At 42.5% G+C, this 17,372-nt stretch overlaps 1 protein-coding gene across 1 annotated transcript in view; it reads left to right on the forward strand.

The window, feature by feature from the left end:
* The first annotated feature begins 4,126 nt into the window (after positions 1 to 4,126).
* DEPTOR (DEP domain containing MTOR interacting protein) overlaps positions 4,127 to 17,372 on the forward strand; it is a 98,005-nt gene continuing 84,759 nt past the window's right edge. Inside the window, exons 1-2 of the mRNA XM_067530828.1 lie at positions 4,127 to 4,276; positions 4,850 to 4,953. Coding sequence (XP_067386929.1) covers positions 4,868 to 4,953 — 86 coding nt within the window. The 5' untranslated portion in view covers positions 4,127 to 4,276; positions 4,850 to 4,867. The remainder of the gene's footprint in view (positions 4,277 to 4,849; positions 4,954 to 17,372) is intronic.

Genomic DNA, 17,372 nt, shown 5'->3' on the forward strand with positions numbered 1-17,372 from the left:
TGTTCTAAGACATCTCCTTCATATTTTACCATCTGCTTTCTGACATCTCTGTTGATCTCCTGAACCTTCTGGATTTGGAAGATCATTTAATGCTTAAAGAATGGTATGAAGACGAGTGAAAGAAACATATAGTATAACTGGCAGAGCAAAGGGGGAGAGAGGAAACATTTGGGCATAGCTGTTTGAAGGCAAGGCTGAGTAATAATTTAAACTTGGTATATGAGTAAGGGGAGTCCCGAGGAATGATTCAAAGAGCAAAATAACATCTTATAAACAGACTATGTGGCTGCTGTATTTTGGATGGACAGAGGGGTAAAACTATGAGTATCTGGAAAATTAGTGATGAGGTGGTCACAGTAGTCAAGATAATAGACAAGGCATGGTGTGTCACTCATCAATATGGGAAGGAAAGGATTGGAAGAGTTTGTGTTTTGTAATAAAATATCTGATACTAGCCATCACTTCAGAAAATGTCCATAAAACATGATTTTACATTACACATTATGGCTAAGCCACATTGTTAATGAGAAAATTTACTATAAGGTTAGAATAGGTAATATTCGGTTCTTATAATGCTGCTTCATTAAGAAATCATTTACCTTGATCAGTGAATATGTGCTGGATCAACAAAATCGGTTATTTTTGCAGATTTAAAGGTAGACTTAAAGTGTAGCTTTTTTCCTCATTGGAAAGGCCTTCCATTCACTTTGAAAAGCAGTCAATGACAGTGAAATCATATTTATAGCATATTCAGTTTTAAGATGTTGTCTCTGTCAGATTTATCCCTACTAAATTATTATTTTTTCTAATCTGTTAATAGATTAATTAGATGAAATACATTTTCCTGTCAGTTAATGACATACACAACAATATAAACACTCTTTGAAGCATGCAGTCATGTTAATATGAAAGTAGCATATAATCAGCTGACAATCTGCTGCTCAAAGTTCAAGAGCACCAGTATAAAAAATACACATTACATAAAAACCTCAGCTATAGACTCTATTTCTATGTCGTGCAATTTTGGATCCACATGTAGTATTTTGCCACTTTTCTGAAATTTATCACCACTTGCAGCCTATAAGGAAATTTAGTATCATATAATACTAATTAATTTATAATATAAAAAGAATTACATGCCTTGCTAATATATATACAATTGTCTGTTTTATGAATAGACATTCATCATTACACAGATAAGGATGAGTCTTTCCTGTCAAAGCTCTATTTCAATCAGTGCTCAGATACTATCATGATGATGGGTGAAGTGTAAGAATCTAAATAAATAAATTCTTTCCAATTCTAACTTTTCAAAAGCTATAACAAATCAGCACAAGATTTAAACTGTCATCTGCTACTGATGAATTTTGCAAGAACTTTGATCTTATACAGTATAATTTAGAGATAGGTAAGTTTAAAATGTGCCAGCTTCTCTGTTTGAAAATTTCCTAACCTTTCTTGTGGTTTGTCACATGTCTAAAGAGACTTGGCCTGGAAACCTGATGTGTTCCATTATTTTAATCACATAAGCACTGATGTCTCTGTGTCTCTGACTAGCTTGGATTTGTTGAGTAGGCAAACTATATTGTCTTAACAAAGTTTTGAAGGTTATAGCAAATAAACACCAATAAATGTAATCTGTACACTTCTCATGCATGGGAAAAGGTATTATATTCAGTATGAAATGAGGAGGGGAGAGTTGACAATACCTGGCCAGACACCTGGCACTTGAAAAATTAGCCAGCTGAGAGACAAAGATAGGTGACTGTATTCTTTGCAAATAAGCCTATATATATATATGCAAAAATATACTTAGTTTATATCAATGCTATAAGAAAAAAAATAAAAGTAAAGATGAAAACCACAAATGTGATTTATATTTTTCTGTCTCCCTCAATGAGGGAAGAACCAGGTATTTTAAAATCTGAGGCTCACATAATACTTGCTCTTGTGAAAAAGAGGAGAGGAAAACTAAAATGGTTTAAAATCCCCCAGGCCTATTTATCTGATGATGCCTTTTCTCTCTAAAGCTCTCCCCAGTCCTTTCCATAAAATAATCAACACCTTAATTATTTGTGCTGTCATTGTTCTTACATAGCTCTAGTCATCCAATCAAGACAAATACTCACATGAATATTTGTCACCATCACTTTGTGAGAAAGTCACAGACTAAAAAATGTTTGCAAAAAGATATTCTTTGAACAGTGTTTTTTTTAAAAATTGCTCTACTTATCACACAACTCCCATTCATTGCGCTGTCCGCCACAGTGTCACCCCCAGATCTCCAGCTGTTCTATCTATGCGCCTGAAACATGTCTTCATCATTTCGAGTTTTCCTCAAGACTATGATTGTATGTATGCCCACTCAAGCTGAACACCAGGGCTGATGGTGGAAGTAAGAAGGTAGAGTACCAAGTAGGATCCATTATTGCCTGTATGAAAATAAACCCCTCTTTTGGTAGTTGATATTCAAATTTTTGATTCTTAATTAGTGTTCTGAGCTTCTTGTTTGCAGGATGAAGGTAGTTCCTTAATCCAAGAGTCACATTTTACTTGTTTAAACATTTACCCTCTTAGAATGTTGAGGAAATTATACAAATGCATAAAATTGGAATATATATTTGGAGTGATGCACCCTAACATGATGTGCCCAGACCTTTCCAGTCCATGCAGTTATGCTCTATAAATAGAGTAAGAAACTTCAATTTCAACATGTGCAACAAGTGATAAATTGGATCTCAGATGTACATGGACAAAAATGCAACTATATAATCCTTAGATAATTCTGGACAGAAAATGACATTCTCCTAAATTAAAAAAAAATCTGTCACCCAGATACACATCTTACACAGAAATGCTCTGTAATTTAGAATAAGTAATATTCTCTTGAAATATGCTTTAGTTCAACAAGATATGGTTTTGATGCAGGAATTACAGGGTAAAATTCTTTGTATTATGCATGAGGTCAGACTAGATTACCAAAATGGTCCCTTATGGTTTAAAGTCTATGAATCTATGAAAATGTAAGAAACCAAAGTATATACTGCCCAGTTCATGCTCCTGAAGTGGGCTGGAACGAAAAGGTATATAATTATGCAATTAAAGAGCATTCAGCTGAAATATGTATAGAGTATTTACATATAAAGCAATGTCAGCAAAGTCATGTCTCCCTCCGGGGCAGGGACGCCAGTGGGTGAGTGGGATGAAGGCAGATTCTGTAAGGTACACTACAGCACTCGAAGCTTGTCTCCTGCGTGGGAAGTTTCGGTGGGTTCCTGAGTTCTCTGTACTCCTTGGAATTTAGCACCCCCTTTTGACTGGGGAAGCAAAGAAGTGGGAGTGGGAAGCTGTTTCTGATTAATATCCCACTTAGAGTTTGCCTAACAGGTGTCCAGGAATACAAGCTGCTACAGATCTGGGGCAGTTTGAGTTATAGCCTGGAATGGACACAAGTTGGACTCAGAGCCAGATTCCTCTGTGCAGATACCCAAGGACAGCTGCCGAGGTACATTCTGTGCCCACGCGTGGCACCTTTCTGTCACAACCCGGGCACTGCGGGGCCGACTAACGCACATGTGCACACTGGGCTGGACTTCTCTCTAGTGCACGGTTCCCTTCTGACAATACTCCGCCAGGGAAAGAAACCCCCAGCTGCGGGAGTCTGAGCAGGGAAAGCCTGGGGTGATGTAGGAGGAGGTTTACGCGGGGAGTTCTGCACGGACTGTAAGGGGGCAAGGCAAAATGACAGGAGCGGGGCGGGGAATCTAGTTCCCAGGATCAGTCTGTGAGTTATTCTGTCCCCTCCCCCTTCCAGGCACATTTATTTTTAATTGCTGTAGCGAAAGAAATGCAGGAAGGAAAAACTCTGTGGCGAGCGAGGACGGGCACAGCTGGAGTTTTCCTTGCGAGGGGGTGGGGAGCACGGGAGGCGGTGTCAGCTGCGTCTTGAGTCCTCCGAGCCCTTCCCCTCCTGCTCGGCAGCTCGGACTGCCCGCTGCAAAGGTCGCTGGTGATAAACACAGAGCCCTCCCGCTCCCGCCCTCCCGGATCTCGGCTGCTACGGCGTTGGCACGGCCAGTCTTTTCCACGCTGGAGGGAGCAGCGGCGAGCAATGCGCTAGACAGAGGGGGACGCTGCTAGCACGAGGCTAGGCTGGGCTGGATCTGCTGCTGCTGCTGCTGCCCCCGGATGCGTCTCTCTCCGGCTGGGACACAGTCACCGGGACGCGGCTGGGGTCTGCTATCTCCAGACGGGAAAAGCGAGCTGCACGATTCAGGTAAGCGACAGGGGGGGGGGGGCGTGGAGCTCTGGTAGGAGCCGGTGTTGACCTCAGCCGAGCGGGTCTCCGCAAAAGAGGCATTTGCAAAGGACGGGAGCTGAGCCGCCGGCGTCTTCGCTTGGAGCTGTCAGACCTGCCGGGGGGCCGGTGGCAGTGCATGCAACAGCGCCGCTCTCTCCGTTGACGTGCAATGAGGTGGGTGCTGCAGAATGACCCCCCGGGGCCGCTGTGCGGGGCTGCTGCGGGCGGGGCCACCGGGCGCTGGGAGAGGTAATGAAACGAGCCGGCCGACGGGACCCAGTCGCAGCCTCCCCCTGCAGGACTGGGCTGGGACGCGGCTCTTACGGACTGACAGGGGGCGCGGGAGGTGCGTTTGGTTGTTGGATTGCCGGGGGAGGGGGGTTTTACCGGGGCCGGGTGTTTCGCTGTGTGCAGGTGGTCGGTTCAGACTGAGACTATTAACCCAGCCCCGGCGTGCTGTGCTGAGCGAGCTGCAGCCCCCCCTTAACCCCGGTGTGTTGTGTTGTGTTGAGTTGTGTTGTGTTGTGTTGTGTTGTGTGTCCCCCGCAGGCAGGCAGGCAGGCGGCGATGGAGGAAGGCATGGGCCGCATGCAGCAGAAGGCGGCGGAGCTGGAGCACATGGCCAAGGTCCTGCTGACTGGCGAGCAGCTACGGTAGGAGACGGCCTGGCTTCTTCCTCCTGCGCAGACACCCCGGCAGGCTCTAAAAGGGGAACTCCTTTGCCCCTGTACTGACGGAAACGGCTGTTAACTGGCCGGCTGAAAGGCCCGTTTGTGTCTTCACAGGGGAGGCAATCTGGATTAACGCCATTTAAATCAATGGCTCCAATTTCGCTCTCGGTTATACAGGGGCAGCTCGCTGAGACCTGATTCTGGTCTCCCACTGGTGTAAACCAGAAGTAACTCCGCCGATGTCGGTGGTGTTACTCTCATGTGAGTGAGAGCAGAGGCAGAACTGCAACCTTTGCGACCTGGTGAGCCTCGCCAGCTCTAAAACCAAATGATCCGTGCACACCTCTTTCAGACCTGCTAAGATCACTCATTTGGGATTTATTGTCCAGCATCCCTTCTGCAGACACAGGGTGTTTGTGTATGTTTCAATTAGTTTCTTTAAAACTCCCACTTTCAGCCTGTCACAGCTGGTCAGCTCTGCTGTTACAGCTAGGAATTGGACTATGTGTAAATGGTATTGCAGGCATGAGTTATCATTCCCTGCAATATTTACTGAGACTGCTACAGTCCAGGGACGGCTTTCTGTTCCATTCTTTTTAGGGACTTCTAATTTGGTCACCGCTATACTATCTGAGGACTGTGGGGAAGGTGACAGCAAGTCAGCAAAAGGGTTTTAAAAGGCAAAACCAGGAGAGGAATAATAATTAAAAATTGTATTTTAATAGATTTCTGTTCCAATGCTTCCAGCAGTATAGAAATGATTAAATTAGAGGGATGGAATAGAAATAATGCAGTGTAATAAACCTCCATGAAGATTCAGGTTTTTTTAGTCTCTTGGAATAATGCAGAAAGACTTTGGGTCAAACCTGGTCCTTTTTATTATAAATGTTTTTTGTTTTGAGTCAGTTGGCCAACTTCCTATGCATTATGCACAGCAATAAAGAAGAAAATGTTAAAGCTTCCAAATTCTCACTGTTAACGTAACTTGTGATTAAGGAAATACAGAAGATTGTATGTTCGTGGTATAATCGGAAAGAGGTAACAGAAGTGTTTGCCAGAAGTTTTCTTAAATTGTTTGCTGAGAATTTGAAAATGCTGATTTAACATTTTTCATTCATGATTTTGAAAACATTGCTTGATCTGGGAGCCACTAAAATGAGAACCACAGTTTCTTGATTTCATCTTAATAGAAAGCAAATATTCAGAGTAATCAAGTTACTCTTAAGATCAGTTTATATTTTAAATGTGTACATGCAATTGGTGGTTAAACTAAGAAAATAATTGGTACTACAGCAGAATGTTTAGGAATCGTCTTAAATTTTAAAATGCTAGTTCAGAAAACATTTTCATAGCTAGTAGTTGGCTTTTAGGTTACTGATGCTAACCAGAACCTCAGCTGGTTTAAACTGGTGTAGTTTCAGAGTCAGTGAAGCAGTGCTGATTTGCACCAGATGAAGATGTGGCTCATGGGTTTTGGTTCTTCTAAACTGGTATATATAAATTTTCTCGCCAATTAGTTTAGGAATCTTAACTTCAGCTATTGGGGCAAAGTTTTTAAAGGTAGTTAGATGCTTTAAGAAGTAGATAAGCACTTAGACTCTCTTGAAAATCCCACTGGGCACCGCTCTGCATCTTCAGGCACTTAAATGCCTTTAAAAATCCGGCCCTGGGACTCAGCTCACCACTACTGCAGAAAAGGATGGAAACTACAAATATTCATTCTTATTTATTGTAGTTGTAGCCAGATCAGACACCTTCCATGCACCTGTTATGGCCAGGGTGCTGCTGTGGTGCCTTGCAAACAATTTCCCCCTCAAAGGGCTTCTTAAATAAACACTGTGCAGGCTTTTCTTGTCCATTCAGCACCATTTCTCAAGGGTCCCAGTTTATTCACATAAATAACGCTCCATAATAAAACTCAGTCCCAAGATACACTCCACTAGTTCTCCACTCCACTCCACTTCCTGTCATGTCACTCCCAGGCTTTTCCTGCCTTTAGTGTTTGTAAGGAAACCCCACAATACAGATCTTTCCCCAGGAACCTGCTTACTCCCAGCACGCTCCAGTTCATCCTACTACTCCCAGACCTTCTCGCCTGGAGCCTTTCTTGCTTTGGCAAACCACTCCCAGACCAAAGCCTCAGGTTTCTGGCTCTGGTTTCAAAGCCCCCAGATATCAGGGTCTTCCCTCCAGGAGCCTTTCTCACTTCCGGCAGATTTCTGAGATTCCCCTCCTGCTGACTTAGGGCCCTGCAGGAGCCTTTTTGCTCCCTGCAACATGTATAGAGACAGCTGCAGGTTCCTGTTCCTTTTATACTGGAATCACCTGATTCCTCTCAGGTGCAGCTCATTCTGATATCAGGGATGGCTTACCCCCAGGCTCTCCAGCCCATGGGGCAAGCCATCCTATTATAGTAATAATACGTTACTTATTTTTACGTGATGCTATCCAGAGAAAATAAAGACAGTCTGTGCCCCAGTAAGTCAATGGGGATTCACATGGATGTAAGGCTCCACCCTTGTGAATCTGATTGCAGGATTGGGGCCTAGGTTTACCTCTGAATTTGTACCCTCTCTGATACAAATATTTTTATCTTATTTTTTCACTGTTTAGATCTTTTGGGCAACAGAATAGGTTTGTTAGCTGCACTTTTTGTTTCAAAGAATAGGAGTCTCAAAATATATGGTAGCAAATTGTCTGGTCGACAAATTTGTGGTTTCCTTTTGCTTTCCCATCTAAGATAGGTGTATAAATATGAATGCTACATAAACAACTTGCCTGGTTTTCAGATCAGAGAAGAAGATATTACAATAAAGCTATAGAAGCTTATAGGACAGACAGACAGATGATAGAAAACCACCATACCCACATATTCTAAAGAAACATACTGAAGTCAGTTCTTATTGATGCTTACAAATGTTACATAGGACCTCAGAGGGAATGATTTAGTGATAGGTGATTATGTATATATATGGGTTAAGTGCGTATGAGTAAGTGCTACATATTTCGGGATGACTGCATAACTTAGGAATGACAGAATAAAATAAAAATGCAAGAGGGGTGCAGGGATATGCAAAACAACCAAAACCCTATGAAAATTAGATTATAATACTACTACTACTAATACTCTCATGTTATTTGTACACCAAATCAGTGTGTGTGTGATTTCATTCACATATTTGTAATAACTTGGTTAAAAATTCTTTTTGGACATGTAAGATAGTGGTGGGTTATGCCATGTACCTTTATTAGCTATAATAATAAACTTTTAGGACCCCCACAATGCCCTCCAGTTTTAGAAGCAATGGATATCTAAGCAAATACTTGACTAAATTACTGCTGCAAGAATGCATGATCAATGGCAGCATGGCTCTGGAAGAAAGCATGTTCTCAGGTGGAAGGAGACCCAGAGGAGCAGTGTAAAGGGTCCAGCCCTTTACAGGACTGGAGTTTAGAAGCTGCAACCCTGCCTCCTTGCTAATATCCTAATGTATCTCCGGGTAGGCAACTATATGAAGTGTATGTCATACGTGTATGTGAAAGCGTATGTGTATGAAGTGAATGGGTATCCTAAGTCCTTATGGGTTTCTCTGAGGAAGGGTATCATAGCCTTTACTAGTTATAGTTTGGACAACAGTATTAGTCAGGTTTAGAGAAATTCAATAATCAGAATATATAGTAGTATTATATGTTATACAATTGAAGTTAGTGGGAGTTTTGCCTGAATAAGAACTTCAGGATCTGGCCCTAAATTATTTATATCCCAGTAAATGGCGATGAATCATGTTAATTTCAGTATTGTTTTGAGAAGGGATTAGGGTGTCAGGGTAGCTATGAGTTTTTGTTTCCAACAACATAACTGTGCTCATGTAGAGTATTTTGTACCTTAACTTAGTTTACAAATTACTTACCTCTGGCAACAAAAAGCTGCTTCTATATGTGGATCGTTTATGTTAGTAAACATGTTCTGGAGTCTGAGACTTCTCTCTTGCTGCATGCCTTACAAGTCATACCTGTCTGCTGCCTTGCCCTTCTGGCAAGAGATGCGCAGGATAAGTTCAATAATGATTTACTATTGCCAAATTCCAGACAGGTAGTCTTTATCCAGTCCACAGGCCCCTTGTTTCTCATGTTTCGTGTCCCTGGTGTCCTTGGTCCATATTACCCATGGAGTAATAGGAAACATTAGAGCTTCTGAACCAACCGCCCCCCCGCCCCCGATCTTGTTGCTTATTAAAATTTGCCCATGGCTTGGATAGTAAACTCTGGAGTAGATGTAACTTCAATAACATTTAAGCACTCCTCCTTCTATGATATTTTGGCGACCTAAATCTTTATATTCCTCTTATGTTACAAATTCTAGAGCTGTCTAAAAACCACTGTCTCCGGAGCCAGGACATTACTGGTCTTCAGCTATTGACCAAGCATATATGCAGTAGAGCAGAGAAAAGGGCAACATTTAGTTTGTGGCATAAATATTCACCATGAAGGAGGTATGTGTATTTCCACCCTTTTCCAGTTATGAAATAGGGGGTCCGGAAAGCTGCTTTCCCCATCAGCATTGCAAAGCCCAGTTGCTGCATTTAAGGGTTTTTCTCCTTCCTTTAACACATTGAGAACTGGCCATTACTAGAGGCAGAATGTGTCAGATTCGTCTGTTGGCTCATCTGAGGTAGCTCTCCCCTGTGGACTTCCTAAGACAGTTAGGAGATGGGGAGGAGGTGTTTGGTCTTTTGAACCTTCTACAGCATGTGGGACAGGGTGCTACCCAAATAAATCACATTATGGATTTTACTTTTTTCTTTGCAAAGCCCAGTGAAATTCCACCAAAGCGCTGCATTGAAAGCATTGAGGGTTCAAAGGGAAGCACTCCAAGATCAGGAAATCTATCCCATTACACATATACACAGTCTTAATTACTTAATCAACATACTATTTCTCAAGGATTGCTATACTCATTTTTTCATACAACCTCTGATGCGTCTCACCCTGTTACATGTTTCACTGTACGCTTATACTAATTTTAGTGGCGTTATGGTTATATTGACTTACGGCTTGATTTTGAAAGGTGCTGGGGATCTGCAGGTCTCATTGACTTAAATGAAATTTATGGATGTTCAGCACTTCTGTGGTTCAAGCTATTAGACCTTTAATATGCTATGACATGTGTTTTAAGAATTTAGTCAGTCACCAGGTAGAAAACCATTTCCTTTCAACCAACAAAACTACAGGAGGCTAAATATGTGTAGCAAAGACAATTAAAATGCCTGTATACTTATATTTTTTAATGAGAAATACCCTGTGATCAAGTAATTGAAGATCAAGTAGTAATCATGCCTATGCACTGAGGGCAGAATTAACATTTCCCAGGCAGCCTGGCTCTGACATTTCTTGTATGCTGGGCTCTTTACTGATTCTCTCACTGCAGCCTTTTTTTGACGTGGGCCGTCGGCGTAGGTGAACAATGTGATATGTTATCCTTATATTATTGGTATTGTAGTGACCCCCAGCAACCCCCATCATGGACTAGGACCCTATTGTGCTCGGTGCTGCACAAACACAGAACAAAAAATGGTCCGTAGACATCTAGTCTGCAACACAGATCTCATGATGCTGCTCACTGTCTTGCTGCACGATTGATGGCAGCCACATGTGTCAGTATTACGAGCTCACTGAAAAGAGAGAGATGGCATGAGGCTGCTTTGCCCAGGGAACTGAAGTCAGGGAACTGCCTGGAGTCCAGCCCCTCTTTGTTCACAACTTGCAAACCCATCTTTATCCTATGGAGACAGGCACACAGGTCCAGGGAGGTGGCAGCCTGAAACTGCAGAGAGTGGGAAATCCCAGGTGCACCACTGCAGAGGTTGTCTCATAGGTTCAAGGGTTGGTGAGAAGCTCTATGCCCAATGCTCTGACAGAAGTTTCTTCTCCCTGTTCCCCCTTTCACAGTCACATCACCGGAGCTGGAGACTATGGTAGAGTTTTAAGAGTGGTTGAGGTGAGAACACCATGAAACTGGGAAGGAGGTAGATTGTCCTCCACTCCTAGATTGGCTGAAAGTGGTCAGGGACTAGTTTGGGTATTTCCTCTTCTTGGGACAAATACCCTGGTTTCTGTAGACCCCAAGTCTGTTCTGGAGTGCAAAGCCCAAGCGCTTGGAATGTATAATTTTGCATTTGAATAAACACTATTTTAGGGGAGACTAAGTTGGAGGGCTGGCCCAGGGAGTGGGAGTGCCAGGGTTAAGAGGCAACAACAAGGCAGGATTAATTCATGTAGTGGTTTCAAGAAATGTACCCGGGTTTCCAGGAATTGTACATGCTATAAAAACACTCGAGAATATTGAATGGAAAAAAAAGTCTATATAAATGTAACATTAGCTTGCGAAATTAATAATTAATTATGTCAGGAAATACAAAAGTTAAGATCTCCATAGAAACACTAACCTCCATAGGTGCAGATGTGCACTACCTTTTATTCATAATTTTCTTTGTAAACAAAAATACATAATATTAAAACTATCCATTTAGGTTTTTAAATAGTGCATGTACTACAAATTAAACATAATCTAAATTGCATTCCTAATTATATCTGTGCAACCACATTTACTTCAATGTGTAGTGGATAATGTAGCCAAGATTATTTTGCTTTAGGGACCCTAATTTTTACATTATGTTAAAGCTCTTAAAAAACTGTAACTGCGTAATCCTACCATAGTTGTATGTAATTTATTTCTTTTGTATATACTATTCTTTAAATATTTAGCTTCTCTGTCAAGGTTTTATAACCTATCCTTCAATTTTCTTTAAATTTAAGCATTAATCAAATTAATTAATACTTAAAATAAGCCAAGTTTTTCTACTAAGTAGCGAGGGTTGAACTGTGTATTGAAATACCACATTTTCCCAAACCCTTGAGGATAAATATCTGCAGCATGACTATGCTTATGTTCTTGCACAGTAGCTGTGGCCGCAGCCAAGTGAAACTGAATTTAGATCTAAAGAAAAATAAAATATGCTAATCTAGAGAATCATGCACTGCCAGGAACATGTTATTGTATGGTACTATGGGTGTACTGTGGGTATAATAAAATACAATCATGCTCCCTTCATTTCTGGGAAATTCTAAAACAGGGAGAGGCAATGAGAAGCATGGAAACAAAGGGGAAGGGGAAAGATGACACACAGACACAAAGGTTGTTAGCAGGGAGAAACCTATGAAATTCAAGGAGGTGTGAGACTAAAGAAAGATGTGACTATCCAAATGTGGTAAGGGAGATATTTATGTAAAATTGAAGAGCTTTGGGGTAGGAAAAGAAATGGCAACCCAGAAAGGGAAGCAGAGAAGTGCTGCTGTTGTTTGGATTGGTAACTGATATAACACAGTTACTTCTCACCCTCTCATAGTTGGAAACTCCTCACTGAAAGAGTGAGAGGAGGGGGGAAAGCAAGGAAGGTTCCAGCAGAGAGAAATAAAATTAGTCCTGTTCACCAGAAAGAGATAAATCTCACCAATTTGGAGCAGGGAACAGGTTACAATTAAAATCTGCATCATCAGAGACTCGACACAGCTAACCAGTCGGAGAGTTGTGATCCAGAATTTGGCTTTCTGTAACATTAAGCAAAGGTGTAATAGTTGAAAGAATATATGAAAATAGTTGCACTAAAGGGTGCAAGTGTCTTATTTACAAGACAAATCCTCTCTTCCCCACCCCATACTGGACTGGCTGAGCTGGGTGAATCCACCGGGTGGGTCCCAGAAGGTTAGGCAGGATTGCAGTAATGACTGCAAAGCAGCTCTGAGGCTTCAGGCACCACTGCTGCTCTTGCACCTACTTCTTAGAGGGCAATATCTTGTGGTTGTGCTGCCATTTGGACCCATTGGCCTTGCCCAGGCTCATCATTCTCACCACAGTTGAGCAGGGACAAAGGGGGAGACGTCGTAGACCTGGGTTCAGGGATGTACAAGCGGTCTACAGCACTGTGTGGACTTCCCAAATCCTGTTCCTGCTACCTCGGCTGGGTCCCTTCATGTTCAAGAATAGGAGGATAGGCAGGATTTGCTTCTGAGGGTGCATCTACCAAAAAAAAGGAAAAAGCCCTGCGGCACCATGAGGATGGCCGCTCTTTGCATTTGAACATAAAGAATTTTCAGACTCCATTTCCACAGTTTTTAAAAATAAGGTTGATCTTGAAATCCAAGATGTGGTGTCGCAAGGTAAGTTCGCCCTCAGGCCACATCTGAGCTAAGCTGTTTACACACACCCAAGTCTGAAATCTCTCTTAGTGAAGGCTCCTACTGTGTTTTTCCACTGTACGCGTTATGACAGGGGTTCCCAACCTTTTTGGCCCAGGGGCCACAGATATCATTTTTACAACCCTGAAGGGCCACCCGTCTCCGCCAGCAGCCTTCCCCCCTCACTGCAGTCAGACAGAAGGAGTTCAGTGAGCAGGCAGGCTGCCTCCTTGCTGAACTCCTGTCCCCATGGCTGCAGCAGGGAAACAGCACCTGTCCTGTAGCCCTGTGCACTCCACCTGGGTGCCTAGGCAGTGGCTCCCTTCTGCAGCCAGGGGAACGGGACATCAGTGCTCCACTCCCTCTGACTCCAGCAGGGACCTCAGCGCCTATGGACCCAGGCAGAGCGCTTTGTCCTGCTCCCTGCTACAGCCAGGGGGAGGGGAGTGCTCATCTCCTGTCCTGTTGGCTGCAGCAGGGTGCCTGCACCGGTCTTGTAGCCCCACAGCAACGTGTTCCGCCTTCGGTCCTTAGGCAGCAGCTCCCTTCTGCAGCCAGGGGGAGGGGAACGGCAGCCACTTTGAAAGACCCTGTGAGCCACTTCTGGCCCCCAGGCCACAGGTTGGGAATCACTGCTTTACAGGATGTAATACAAAAGTAGGGGCAAATATTGACATTTCCAATTAATAGGTGCTGAAAACTGTATTGTACAAACTACGTAACTGGTTCATCATAGACCTCCATCCATATAAAAGCACAACTCCAAAGTGTAAAAGTCCTTTCAGATCTTCCAACAATATAATTTTACAATGACTTCTGGCCTATTTTTAACACTGCCTGAACCCAGCAGGTGCGTTCAGATCCTTGGCCATCCAAACGACATCAAATGTACTTTCAAGTAATTGAAATAGTGCCTAACTAGGCCTGCAAATTAAGTAAGCACAAATAGAGAGGCTGAGTTTTAAATATCAGAGACCTGATTCTTCAGTCCCTTGTACCAAATCAAAGTGATAACATTTCACACTCACTTTGCACATGTGTAAATGGCTGTACAAAGTGCAAGGCAGTGGAGAATCAGGTCTTTAATATGTGACCCTTTCCTGCAATTTAACCTTAAAAAATTATGAAACTGATCACAGAGTCAGACTTTCAGGAGGTTTCTGTTATTTCAGCATACTTTGCACTTATATAGTGTCGTCTTTCCTCTAAATACTTCATTAGTGTTTTAGAAGCTTTATTTAATCATTCCAATACCTATAAGTATTATTGTCCTTATTTTACAGTTGGGGAGACCGAGGCACACAGGTTGAGGCCAAAATTAAACTTATACATTTTGGCTCTTTTTACGACATACACAAATGTAAGCAATTTCAGCCATCCTCAGAACAACATAAGATGCTACAGCCACTCACAGTGAGGCATCCAGTGTCTGTTACTGACAGTGCTTGTAGCTAAGCTTTGGCCATTAAAACTGTTTCTTGTGTCTAACACAGCAGTGCTGAGAATGAGGAGGTAGAAAGTCAGGGAGAAGAAATGGGATGAGGGAAAAAAACACAGATAGCCACCCTTAAAATTGTTTCTGTCTCTACTTGAAGTTGGATTAATAATTTATTATTATTAATTTGTATTGTGGAGCATATAGCCAGGAAACTGCTAGGTGCTGCACAAACACAGAACAAAATGATTGTCTCCACCACAGGGAGCCTACAAGTATAAGACAAGAGACAACAGGTGGATACAGACAAACAGGAGAGCACAAGAAAACTCTGAGCCAGTGCTGGTCAGCATGTCGTCTCAGCACACCTGCTGCCTAACTGTTGTCAAGTGTTTTGTAGGCATCATGGCAAAGGAGAGTTTTAAGGAGGGTTATGAAGGAGGACGATGAGATATGTTTGCGAATGTTTACCAAGAGCTCCTCTTGTATGTGAGGGGCAGCATGAGAGAACACACAAAGATGCTTTTCTGAAAATTTAACAAGAGGGTCATGAAGGCTGGCATCATTGGCCAATCAGTGATGTGAATCATTATATCTAGAAGCTTGCAAATTACGCGGATGAGGATATCCACGGACCATGTCTGCGGATTGCAGATCCAAATTTTGTATCCACGCAGGGCTCTGATTATGTCCAGTGATCTATGAGAGAGATAATAGCAAAGGTTGGGAGCGGCTGTGAAAGGCCTTGAAAGTGAAGATAAATAGTTTGTGTTTGATATGAGGGAGAAGGGGGAGCCAGTGGATGGATGCAAAGAGAGGTGTGACATGGTGAAAGTGACTAGCCAGGAAAATTATTTTCGCAGCATGTCTTTGAATGGTTGTGAGCTGGGCAAGTTTGGGTTTCCTCGAGGATAGAGAAGAGGAGAAGCCTTGAGACATGAGATGATGAGGGCTTGGATGAGAATTTTAGCAGTGTGCATGGAGAGGAAAGGTTCTCTTTCTCTCAGAGATGTTATGCAGAAATAATCCACATGGCCTCCAGTTTCCTTCAGTTTATAAACAATTTCAACTTTATCAGTGGTGACATATTTACCCTTTCTAGTTATTATGTAGTTTTTACATGGTTTGTGTAAAGTTTTCCATTCTCTAGTGCCACATCTGTCTTGGGATCCAAGACTGTTATATATTTATTACATCTCACTGTCTCCACTTGGTAAGGCCTATTATTAGAGCTGGTGAATACGGTCACATTTCCATTAGCGTTCATCACAGTTTTTAACCAAATTTGCTTCATATAAATTTGCACCCCTTTTGTCTTTTTTTTCCTGTGTATAGTCTACCATGTGAATGTATTGACAGGATTTCTTTTTTAAATAGTATTTGCATGTTATATTTCTTCCTTTCTCCCTTTGTAAGTATCTTTTGTCTTTAAAGGTTGCAAGCACATTGGAGCAGGGATTGTGTACTCCTGTGTTTGCACAGAGTCTTGGAACATTACAGACGCCTAAAGAAGAAACTAAAATAGAAATTAAACAACTTTAAAATTAGCACCATTTGGATAACAAAAAAGAGTTTTATGAAGTCATTGAAGAAACATAGATGAGGCTAAATTATTTAGTAGATATTTGTGATCAGAAAAATATTTTATTTTCTCCATAATATGAGGCAACTACGGCATATAATGTGCTGAAAATATGAACTTAAAATTCACAGTGAACAAAAGAAAGATTCAAAAGGGTATTATGCATGTGTTATAAGCTTCAGTTTGGGCCCATTCTTCTCATATGTAAATTTGAGCAGTGAATGAGAGCCGTGGTACAAGGTATGACTCTATCCATGTAGAATGCAACTCCAGTATTGGCAACCTGTAGCATTCAAAAATAATGAGTCAGGCCCCAAAATCATGATCTTGGATTAAAAATCATGAGATTTTTAAAACTAAATTTTGAGTTATTTGTATTTGTCTTTTTATTTCTCAGCCTTTAGAGTTGAGAGGAAAGATGGTCCTGTGGTTAGGGCACTAGCTAGTAGTGGCATACCATGGGTTTCCTGTCTGGAGCTGGCAGCCCACTGGGGAAACCGCCCCCTCTCCCGGGGAGACTTGAGCCATGAGTGAAGCACCCCCCTCAGCCCCAGTGGAGCACCCCGCAGGTCTGACTCCGGCCATGCTGCGGGCAGCTGGGAGCTTGCATGAAGGAGGCTGTGAGTGCCTACCATAGAACTCTAAAGGGTCCGGCCAGTGTCCCCCGCCAGGCTGGTGCCCAGGGGGCCATGGCATCCAGGGGCCATGTCGTCGTCCCCCATCAATCTGCCACGGCTAGCCAGGGAGTCGGGAGATCTCTGTTCAATTTTATGCTCTGCCACAGACTTCTTGTGTGACTGAGGGCAAGTCATTTAATTTCAGTGCCTCAGTTCTCCAACTGTAAAATGGGGATAATAGACCTCACAGTGGTGTCATGAGCATAATGATTGCGAGGTGTTCAGATATTCTAGTGATAGGGGCTGTATAAATACTGTACATAGATAGGGTGCATTTGTTTCACACTTTCAGGATTTTCTCTGCAACAGTGAAGGCTAGAAACTTGTTTATTTATGTGAAATGAAAGCTGAGATACTCATGCAGTCTTTCAATTACAGAAGCTGGAGCTTTAAGAAAAACACCATGGGTGAAATCCTGGTTCCATGGAAGTCAGTGGCAAAATTTCCACCAACTTCCATGGGGCCAGGATTT

This window comes from Emydura macquarii, unplaced genomic scaffold (assembly GCF_026122565.2).
Source record: "Emydura macquarii macquarii isolate MOO-44397 ecotype Brisbane River unplaced genomic scaffold, CSIRO-AGI_Emac_v2 contig_369, whole genome shotgun sequence".
Taxonomy (NCBI): domain Eukaryota; kingdom Metazoa; phylum Chordata; order Testudines; family Chelidae; genus Emydura; species Emydura macquarii.